The sequence below is a fragment of the Rhinolophus sinicus genome, linkage group LG02 (assembly GCF_036562045.2).
Source record: "Rhinolophus sinicus isolate RSC01 linkage group LG02, ASM3656204v1, whole genome shotgun sequence".
In the NCBI taxonomy this organism is placed as follows: domain Eukaryota; kingdom Metazoa; phylum Chordata; class Mammalia; order Chiroptera; family Rhinolophidae; genus Rhinolophus; species Rhinolophus sinicus.
This window is the reverse complement of record NC_133752.1, coordinates 145464775-145475988: the sequence shown is the minus strand read 5'-3', so window position 1 is coordinate 145475988 and position 11214 is coordinate 145464775. Positions and strand designations below refer to the sequence as shown.

General features: G+C 47.0%; 1 protein-coding gene across 1 annotated transcript; it reads left to right on the top strand.

Annotated features, from left to right (window-relative positions):
• The first annotated feature begins 6903 nt into the window (after positions 1-6903).
• On the top strand, positions 6904-11123 carry MYL6B (myosin light chain 6B). The gene is made up of 8 exons (XM_019742297.2): positions 6904-7032; positions 8362-8587; positions 9321-9348; positions 9562-9705; positions 9925-10098; positions 10618-10695; positions 10852-10889; positions 11027-11123. Exons 2-7 carry the CDS (start codon positions 8408-8410, stop codon positions 10878-10880), a joined length of 633 nt encoding a protein of 210 aa, XP_019597856.1. The 5' UTR covers positions 6904-7032; positions 8362-8407; the 3' UTR covers positions 10881-10889; positions 11027-11123.
• Positions 11124-11214: the final 91 nt, after the last annotated feature.

Genomic DNA, 11214 nt, shown 5'->3' with positions numbered 1-11214 from the left:
AAACTAGAGGACACAGCACAAATTCTCCCATTCCAGAAGGGTCCCTACTCTTTCCCAACCTTTCCAAGTTCAGGATACATAAGGAAGTACTGATCTACATATTAAATACAAGATGAGGTAATTCAATACATTGTTGCATTTATACATATATACAAATATGAAACTAAGGGTTATTAATCACAGGAATTAAACATGTATTTCTGTTATTTCTCAAACAGCTGGCCTTCCACACTGACACATACATGACGCCTAGCTCTTCCAGAGAAAGGTGGATAGAATTGTATATGGGTACACTGTTAAGTGGTGTTTACAAATACTCTCCTCTTGAAACGTGGCTTATTGGCCCAAACAGTGTGCTGTAGTTAACTGGATGTAGCAACAGTTATCTATCCAACAGCCATTTCCCCTCTTCCCTACATACAGAAAACCCCAGAGCATTCCTGGTGGCAGTGTGCCAGCCCCAAGGGATTAATCACGATTCTCTTTGTTGGATACCCACTTTCCCAGCCTCCCCTGCAACTTGGGGTGGCTCTGTGACCCAGCTCTGGTCAACAAGATGTAATCGGAAGTCAGCTGGGGACTGAAGTATCAACTGAAGCAAGTGCTCCTCGCTCCCTTCCTTCTTGCAGCTGTCTTATTTAAGGCCGTGAAGTCACTAGCACAAGGAAAAGCTAACGTGACTACAGGAGTACATATTTTATAAATTAGAATCATGTTAGAACCTGCTTTTTTCACTTAACACATAAGCATTTTTACACTTCATTAAATATTCTTTGGAAATATAATTTATAATCGTGTATAATTCCATAGAATAACTGCACCATTTGACTGATTCTCCCCTGTCCGAAATAGAGGTAGTTCCCAATGTTTTCCCATTCACTGTAGGGACAGAAACAAAAACATTCATACACAGATCAAATGATTTCCTTAGGGTAAGTAGAACTGGTAGGTCAACTTCTATATACTTGAATGACTTTTAATACAGTCCTCCAAACTGCATTCTAAGGAGATTAGATGTATATGAATTTTCTACATTCCTACCAGCATTACACAAAAATGTGTTTTCATATTTTTCTCCTGGATATTTTAATTAAAAAATAATCCTTGCCAACTGATGGGCAAAAGTTTGCCTACTTTTACAGATTTTCCTAAATTTTCCCTCACTATCAGATTACCATCTGTCATTTCTTGATGCAGTAAGCCCTCTCTCCAGCAGCAATCCCCCCCCACACACACACACACAAACACACCTGTCAATTTTTAAATCTTGGGCTGAAATCCAGATAACATTTGTGGAGCATTATACTATGCAGGTACTACTGAAATGTAAAGGTAAGACTGGAACTGGAATTGAAAGGAACTAAAAACCAATCTGACACCAAAAGCAGAGGCAACAAAAGCAAAAATAAACAAGTGGGACTATATCAAACTAAAAAGCTTCTGCACAGCAAAAGAACAAAATGAAAAGGCAACCTACCAACTTGGAGAAAATATTTGCAAATCATACATCTGAGGCTTACTATCCAAAATATATAAAGAACTTACACAACTCAATAGCAAAAACAAACAATCCGATTAAAAAATGGGCAGAAGATCTAAATAGACATTTTTCCAAAGAAGACATACACATGGCCAACAGGTATATGAAAAGATGCCCAACATCATTAATCATGCAAATCAAAACCAAAAGGAGATATCGCCTCACACCTGTGAGAATGGCTCATATCAAAAAGACAAGAAATAAATGTTAGCAAGGACGTGGAGAAAAGGGAATCCCTTTTGTGCATTATTAGTGAGAATGTAAATCAGTGCAGCCCCTGTGGACAACAGTAGGGAGATTCCCCAAGAAATTAAAAATAGAACTGCCGGGCCGGCCCGGTGGCTCAGGCGGTTAGAGCTCCGTGCTCCTAACTCCTAAGGCTGCCGGTTCAATTCCCACATGGGCCAGTGGGCTCTCAACCACAAGGTTGCCAGTTCAATTCCTCGAGTCCCGCAAGGGATGGTGGGCAGCGCCCCCTGCAACTAAAATTGAACACGGCACCTTGAGCTGAGCTGCCGGATGGCTCAGTTGGTTGGAGTGCGTCCTCTCAACCACAAGGTTGCCGGTTCGACTCCCGCAAGGGATGGTGGGCTGTGCCCCCTGCAACTAGCAACGGCAACTGGACCTGGAGCTGAGCTGCGCCCTCCACAACTAAGACTGAAAGAACAACAACTTGAAGCTGAACAGAACCCTCCACAACTAAGATTGAAAGGACAACAATTTGACCATTGTTCCCCAATAAAGTCCTGTTCCCCTTCCCCAATAAAAAAAAAAAATCTTAAAAAAAAAAATAGAACTGCCATATAATCCAGCAATTCCACTTCTGGGTATTTATCCCAAGAAAATGAAAACACTATAATTTGAAAAGACATCTGCACCCCCATATTCACTGCAGCATTGCTTACAATAGCCAAGACATGGAAGCAACCTAAGTGTTAATCAATGAATGAATGAAGATGTGATATATATACACAAGTACACACACATATAAACACATGTGCGCGCACAAACTGGAATATTATTCAGCCATAAAAAGAAGGAAATCCTGTCATTTGCGACAACATGGGTGGACCTTGAGGGCATTATACTAAATGAAATAAGTCAGATGGGAGAAACACAAAATATCTTCAAAATATCTTATGATCTCACTTACATGTGGAATCTTAAAAAAAAAAAAAAAAGGAACTCATGGATACAGAGTACAGATTGGTAGTTGTCAGAGGTGGGAATTGGGGGTGGGCAAAATGGGTGAAAGATGAAAAGGTGAAAACTTCCAGTTATAAAAGAAGTTAAGTCCTGGGGATGTAATGTACAGCATGGTGGCAATACTTAATGATACAGCATTGCGTATTTGAAAAATGCTAAGAGAGTACATCTTAAAAGTTCTCATCACACACACACACACACACACACACAGGTTTTTTGTAACTGCATGCAGCTAAGCCCTATCTGCCTCTAGGATAGGGCAAGGAAGGCGCTAACACATGGAAAACAGTAGCAAGAGAATTAGAGAACAGATCCCTTTTGTTATATCCTGAACTTCTGGATTAAAATAAACCTAAAACCAACACGATCTCTTGACTTCTCAGTTACATAAGCCAATAAATCCTCTTTACTCTTTAGCCAGTTTTAGTCAGATTTTTGCTATTTGCAATTGAAAGATCCCTAAGGGACATTCTCCACAAATCCAATGACCTTCACCTCACTACTCTTTCAACCATTCACTCCCACCACTCATCCTAGTTCCTGTCTTTCTCTATATCCTTATCCTTTGAAATTTTAATCTCAAATGCACTAGTTTCTCCAACTACAACTTTGAGATCTCCCACCATCTCACGTCTTTAATCTCATTAAGACTCTAGACCAGGGGTGTCCAAACTTTTTTCAACGTTTTTCACCAAGGGCCATATGCGGTAAAATACACAAACAGCTGGGCCACTCACTCGAGGTGAAGTACGTATTGCCTCACCTGGTTTATTTAAGTAAACTAAATATATTTTTGGAATTTGCTGCGGGCCAGTTAACAATGGATTGAGGGCCGCAGTTGGCCCGCGGGCCGCAGTTTTGACAGCCCTGCTCTAGACTCTTAGTGACTTTCCATATTCTCTCAATCTAATAGGCCACTTCCATACTCACTCCTTCTCTATTTGGCCTGGACCACAAACCCTCTTTTACTCAGATTCTCAACTCTCTCGCTCCCATGTTCATCCATCATCTCTATTCCACAAAACTCCAACCCTTTACCATTCTTCCTGCCTCTTTTCTCTAGTTCAGTCATCCAAGCAGCTGAGGACGGCTGAGGAAGGAAATCACTACCTTGTCTACTGGCGCCATCACAAATTCATGAGCTCCCATTGCACCCACCCTCCACATGGCTCAGCAAGCTTGCGGACCACAGAGTCGGCACTCAGTCAATATTAAATGCGTGTTTGTGAAGGGGTCCCCAGTAAGCTGTCTCCTACCTTTCACAGCACCTATTTCAAGCCTTTACTACTTTCTCAAGTCATCTCCTTCAACTTCTTCTCTTAGCAAATCAATCACCTCACTTTCTACTTCAGGGGAAAAATAAGAGTTCACTACATGGGAACTCTCTCAATCTCTTAAACCCCCAACCTACTTTCCTATCGACTTACTAGTATCAGTGTCCATCCTTGACTATTCCCTTTCACCCAGATAGCCATTCATTCTACAGATATTTGAGCGTCTAGTACATGCCAGGCATTGTGCTCTGATGACTGGCTCTGGCAATAGTGTGTTGGGGGGGGGAGGTGGGCAGAGACATAAAAGACAGAGGCAACAAACTGAGCCAAGAGGACACAGACAACTTTGAAGGCCTGACTGGTACAGAGGTGCGGCTGGTGCAGGCAAGGAGTATTTGAAACTGCTGGCTTTCGTGGGCCAGTGGAAGCATTTAGTCTTTATCCACACACATTGCAGGATTTTAAGTGGGGAGATGACATGCTCAAATGCACATTTTGAAAAGATCACTCCTTTTATTAAAGCTGTGGTTACCTATGTTTGTTAGTTTATGCTGTGTTTTCCAGTGGGCTAAAATATTTTAAATAGATTCCCAGGCCCTAATACAGACCTAGAGTCAGAATCTCTGGGGATAGAGTCTGGAAGTCTGTCTGTTACAAAGTTTGCAGGAGATTCTGAAAAACAGCTACGTCTGAGAACCACTATTTTAGAACATTATAAAATGAATCTAGCATTACTTATCATAACATTTATTTTGTTTATATCCTGCATATTTATATGGGCCTATAAATATGGGACATGGAAAGGGCTTTATAAACTACCTGTGTATCATAAAACATACTCATTACCCTCCCTCTTCTTTTCATTATGGGTCACCACCAGTACCACTTTCTGGTCAAAATGCCAGAGGACTGTAGACATCTTTGCTAACAAATTCTTTCCTATTTGCTTAGGAAATAATGTCCTCTCTACCTAAACTATTATCCATATTAACACATTAGCTAGTGTTTAAAGGGCTAGTGAGGCTATATAGGGTGAACCCACAATTATTCAAGTTATTGAAGATCCATAGTGCTGTGTAATTCCAAAAATTGTTCTCTTAGGTTTTTAATTATCTTTTTCCTAATTATTTTGAGACTAATAGTAGAATAAATATGCAATTCCTAAGAACATACAAATCACATGCTAGGTGGGGAAGGAAAAGAGAGACAGGCATTGGTCACAGAAAATCCACAAATATGATATATAAATCACCTATGACAGTTAAGACCACATTCTGTCCAGTTTGCATTATTTACAACTAACAGAAGACAAGAATAGTACAGAAAATGAAGGATAGTTCTCCAACCTGTGTTTGCCAAGGGTCCTCATCTTTTCTCCTTGTACTACTTGTCTATAAAGCAGACAACAATACTAGAAAGTCAGATGATGCCACTTCTACTTGGCAAAGTGCCAAATAGAGGGCTACAGCTAGAGGAAAGGGGAAGGAGAAAAAAAAAAATCAGATAAACCACGTTTTCAAAATCAACTTCTGTGGAAGTGATGAAAGACCCAAGAAGGCTAATCTATGATGTGGCCCTTCCCCAAACAGTCTGCTACTCAAACACTTGGGAGAAATACATTCTTTCCTGGTCTCCATTTCTTCATGTCTAGAGACCCTTTATGGATGTAAAATGGGGGAAATACCAGCTACCTTGTATGTTGGGAAGATTACAAGGAATCTTAATAACTTACGTACCACTCACTCTGCTCCAGGCCCACTCTGTTTTACAGTACTAACACATCTGGTCCTCCCAACAGCCCTTTGAGGTAGGTACTATTACCCTGATTTTACAGATGGGGGAACTGAGGCACAGAGAGATAACTAAGCTTGCTGGACGTTACCAGCAAATTCCTGACATTACCTGGATTCAAATCTAAGCAGGCTGGTCTGAGCCCACACTCTTTAGCAACCCCTATGCTGCCTCGCCGAGATAATTTAGCCCCTCAGGCAGTACCTGCTTTGTGGAGGCCTCCAGGAACGGTTGCTAACACCTTCCTCACCATGATCCTTGTTTCTTTTATACAACCCACTCCTACTTCACCTATGCCTCACCCTCCTGACCTCGAGCTGGTTTTCTACTGTTTCATTGCCTGCATGACGAGGTAACCCCAGCGTCCAGTAGGAGATGCACCCCCAGGGCATTTACTGATCCAGCGACTGAAGATGGGCCTGGCCTGGCCTGGCTGGCACAGCGACCTTTGATAAACATCTGGGGGAATGAGCTGTCCAATGATGGGCAGCGCTGTCTCAGAGCAAAGGGCTGGAGATCCTAGCCCTCCTTCCCAAGCAGCTCTGTGAAAACCAGACAGGATGGATGGTGGACGTGCAGTAGCAGTACGGAGAAATTCAAATTGAAGAGACTGGGGCAGGTGACCCGGCTTAATTCCAAATCGTAACATTTACTTCAACTATTAGCTCATTTCAAAAAAATGAAAAAACCTTGGAATTACTGTTTCAAGTCACACGGCAACTCAATGAACTCTGTTCTCTACCTAACCGTAAGCGGAAGCTAAAGAGACCGCACCGCTCTCCCGCGGCCAGTAAGTGCCTCCTACTATCTGACCTCCAACTGGCCCGAGGCAACTGCAGCTTCGGCCTTTCTCCTGGTTCTGAGTTCTCTTACCAGGAAAAAGTCCCCCCGGCCACACTAAACGGGGAACTCAGGTCTAAGAAAGGGACATACTCTGGGGGCCCCGCACAGTTTTAGCGTCAGGGGTGGGACTGTAAATTGCTTACTGCCTTTCAGTTCCGGGACAAGAATCGCGCCTGAAAGAGATTGAATCACTAACCGCAGCTACCAGCCGGAAGCCACCGCCCTGGCGTCCTCTTCCAGCCAGAGAAGCGTTTCCCGTGAGCCCGCGGGCGCGCGGGGACTACGACTCCCGGCATGCTCCGAGGCCGCTGGGATTAACCCTTTAGGGCCGGAGGCAGCCCTGTGCCCCGCCTCCGCCCCTTACCTGGATCCTGCAGGGTGAGTTTTGTGGAGCTGAGAACGGGGACTCTCTCCTTTATTTCTTAGGAGTGTGTGTCACTCTGTGTGTGTGTGTTTTGTGTGTGTGTGTGTGTGTGTGTGTGTGTGTGTGTATTGTACTCCCAAGAAATGACTAAAATGGGACATTTTGCAGTAATGAGATTCAGACGCGCTTTTTTTCGCCAGTGGGAGACTCAGCATCTACTCTCTGAACCGCAGGGCCTAAATGGAATCACTTCTGTCTTCCTCAAAATGTTACCTAAATCCTCTCCTTTCCCCCAGAACAAAAGTAGCCAGCAACCCCTCCCCTCTCCCTAACGCCCCTCCCCCCCACTTCGACCCTTTCCCTGGCCCCAAACAGGTTTTGTAACCTGGCTCCTGAGACAAGGTTTTTATTATCCCTTTGGTTGGGGTCGAGGGGGTGGGGTGAGTACTCATGGAGCCCATAGGACCCCCACATCCTTTTGGATTGGAGATTTTAGAATGTAGGCCCTTTGTCTCTCAGAGCCTGCCCTTCTCCTCAGGTGCCAGTACCGAGTCCCTGAAGGTTCAGCTGGCACCCTACCTTTGTCTGATTTGAATGACCACGGGCTTGTGGAAAAGGGTTTCTTCTTGCGAGTATGGGTGGTGGGTGTTAAACTGATTGTTGCCCCCCTCCCTCCCGCACCCCTAAAACAACCCCTCACAGGAGACAATGGCTGGGGAGGTGGGGGGTGGTCACATTCCTTATTCTATAACTACATTGTGCACAGTTCCAGTTCCGGGCTGGCAGGGAGGAGGACAGGGGCTGTAAGTATTGGAGATTATTAGGCTGTAGGGTCAACTACCCCTGCTCCCCATCCGTGGTCAGAGGGAAGTAGAGGGGCTGCTTGTTTTTGTCACTTTTCACTGCTCCCAGACCCCACTCTAACTATCCCAGTTCACAAGGCCCCCCTCCCTGCCTCAACCTTCAAGAGTCTAAAGCTGCTAGAAAAAGGGTCTATTCTGACTCAGAGGGTTGACGGCCTAGAATGCCTGGATCCCCTTTGCCTCACCCCTATCTCATTGTCACTGGTAAGCATCCTGTCCACCCCACAGGTTAACTCCCCCATTCTGGGCAGTCTCTGGCTTCCTTCCCATGCCCCCAAAGGGGCATTGTTCTGGCCAGCGTTTGGGGCGGCGTAGACAGAAGGGAGAAGACCTTGGGGCAGGAGTCCTGAACCATAGGAGGCTAGGGGAGTGAGGGCAAGCCGGCACATCTCTCCTCTATTTCACCCTCCCCACCGCCAACTGGCTCCCTGCCCCTGCCCCCGCCCCTTGACATCCCAGACTCCCTGGCTATTTAAACAGAGATGGGTGCCCCCATCGGCACACTGTCCTTTGGCCACCGGACATCATGCCTCCCAAGAAGGATGTTCCTGTGAAGAAACCAGCGGGGCCCCCTATCTCCAAGCCTGCTGCCAAGCCAGCCGCAGCAGGGGTCCTTCCAGCCAAGACCAAGGCTGAACCAGTGGCGGCTGTCCCTCCAGCCCCTGAGAAAACCCGGGATCCCCCTATCGATCTCTCCAAAGTGGTGGTGAGTCTCTGGAAAGTAAAGAAATAATTTGCAGGGGGTTACAAGGGTCGGATATAGCCTAGGGGATTAGGAGGCATCTAGTAGGTAGGAATCAGTGGGCACTGGAATGATACTGGAGGTTCCTCTTGGTCTCTTTGGAAATATCCAGGCTTGTGACTCTGCTGTTGTCTTTTTTGTTCTCTTCTCTAACCTATAACACATGTGTGTATGTACACACACACACACACACACACACCCCTGCTGGAGGCAGGGACTAAGATGGGGAACATCTGGGTTCTGAGGACAGTTTCAAGGTGAAGGGAGGGAGCTGCTGCCTGTGCCTGGCTGACTGTTCAACTCTAAAGGCCACATCTCTGAACCCCAGGAGGGGAGGCTGAAGAGGACAGACTTGTTAGACAATCACAGCTGGGGGCCAGGAGTAAATTTAGCCTTTGTTCAGCCCCCAGTTATGTGAGGGATGCAGGGCTCAGGGCAGTGGAGGGAGCGGAACAGGTGGCATGGGATTAACCCTGTTCCCAGGAAACCCTCCCTCCCAACCCCCACTCCCCCTATAATTCCTCCTGTTGGGATTCTCCCAAGGTCCAGAGCTGGGAATGGGACTGAGGTGGCTGGGCTCCCAGCCTGGTCCTTTGGAGCCCCTCCTCAGAAGTGGCTGGCAGTTGGTTGGGAGGAGTGCTGGAGAGAGATTGAATAAGCCCTGTCATTCCTCCTCACCTGCTCTTTTCTTCCACAGATCGAGTTTAACAAGGACCAGCTGGAGGGTGAGGAGAAGCTGGTCCCCTGAGCCCACTGTCCAGTCCCAACCCCTAGTCAGATCCTCTTTCTATTCCCCTAATTCCAGTCCCGACCTTGAAACCTCCCACACTAGTCCTGTGTGTCCCGTTCTGCCCAGCACTAGCCCCAAGTTTCTGAACCCCCTTTCTGTCTGGGGGTGATGGGAACCCCTGGTCAACTGACCCTTCTTTATACTTCAGAGTTCAAGGAGGCCTTTGAGCTGTTTGACCGAGTAGGGGATGGCAAGATCCTGTACAGCCAGTGTGGGGACGTGATGAGGGCCCTGGGCCAAAACCCCACCAACGCCGAGGTGCTCAAGGTTCTGGGGAACCCCAAGATTGATGGTGAGGGGACCCTTGGAATAATGGGGGGTTTAGTTTGGTGGTGGAATGTTGGTAAGGTGACAAAGGATGCTGGGGTGGGTCTCAGGATTTCAAAAACTGTCAAATCCCGGGGCAGAAAAACATCCTGAATGTTGAACAGGATGAAAGATTTCATGGTAGGGATGAGAGCTGTGTCCTGGGTGACACCACAGTGACCTCCCTCACCTTTCTAACCTCCAGAGCTGAAGTCCCGGCGTGTGGACTTCGAGACTTTCCTGCCCATGCTCCAGGCAGTGGCCAAGAACCGGGACCAAGGCACATATGAGGACTACCTGGAGGGGCTTCGAGTGTTTGACAAAGAGGGGAACGGCAAAGTCATGGGAGCAGAGCTGAGACATGTCCTCACCACCCTGGGTGAGGCAAGGACCAGAACTCCTGTGGAGTGAAGAGGGTGAATCAAAAAGAAGGTTGCCAAATAGGCAGAGCCAGGGAGGGATTACTGGCCTGTAGGTCATGGGCAGGAGACTGAGAAGGTCAGAACCATGGAGGAAGAATCTGAAGGGCTTCCTCCTTCAGAGCCTAAGTGAGGGGGACGAGGATACCTCCCGAAGGGCAGAGGAAAGGGAATGAAATGGGAGAACTGGATTTGTTTTGGAAGAGATGCGTGTGCTCTGTGTGATATGGTACTTTCTCTTAACCCTCTGGAATTTCATTTCCTTGTCTGTCAAAGGTTTCACCTGGTGCTAATGCAGGTGAGATGGAAAGCAAGTTGCAGGACCACATCCAAGCCATTACAAGGGGAGGATTCCTTTGGGGCTCTGTTGTTATGGACAAATCTCCAGGGTGGGAGAAGAGGAGATGCCACCCTGAAAAGCGTGGCCTGGTTGGTGAGGGAGGGAAGGCAGGGACTAAATTGCTGTGTCTGGGGCTCAGGAGAGAAGATGACCGAAGAGGAGGTGGAGACAGTTCTAGCAGGACATGAGGACAGCAATGGCTGCATCAACTATGAAGGTAAGGGGCCAGAGGAGCAGAAGGGACAGGGGAGAAGGGGAGGCAGGAGACTTGCAGTATGTGGGTGGGGGGCACCCTCGGGCCTGGATTATCTACAGTCAGGTGGATTACCTAAGGGCCTGCTTCTGAAGGCCCTCTTGCCTCCTCTCTCTGCAGCCTTCCTGAAGCACATCCTAAGCGTCTGAGCTTTACAGGTAGGGCCCTCCCACTCTGCCTTGAGAGACAAGTCTCCTTCCCTTCCCTCAGCCAAGGTAGAAAAGCAGGGAAGTGCTTAATCATGTCCTGCTGCGCACGAGCGCCAAAGTTTGGCAACTTTTGTCTTTTTCCACAGATTCAGTGGGGTCGGACACTGGGCCTCCGGCAGGCGGAAGCACGTTCCTACCACTAGGAGGCCACCTATTGTTTCAAAATAAAGAGACGATTCCTTCCTTGGCCTCCGACTGTTGCTTTCTTCAGAGGTCGGGGAGGGAGGGAGGGAAGCTCTCCCCAATCTGGTATCCTCTGATCCTCTCGCTGCTC

Excerpts from the sequence above, each read along its gene's own strand:
- MYL6B (XM_019742297.2), top strand. The coding sequence starts at position 8,408 with ATGCCTCCCAAGAAGGATGTTCCTGTGAAGAAACCAGCGGGGCCCCCT. Across the intron at positions 8,588-9,320 it reads TCGATCTCTCCAAAGTGGTG|ATCGAGTTTAACAAGGACCA; the intron begins GTGAGTCTCTGG and ends TTTCTTCCACAG. Across the intron at positions 9,706-9,924 it reads GGGGAACCCCAAGATTGATG|AGCTGAAGTCCCGGCGTGTG; the intron begins GTGAGGGGACCC and ends TCTAACCTCCAG.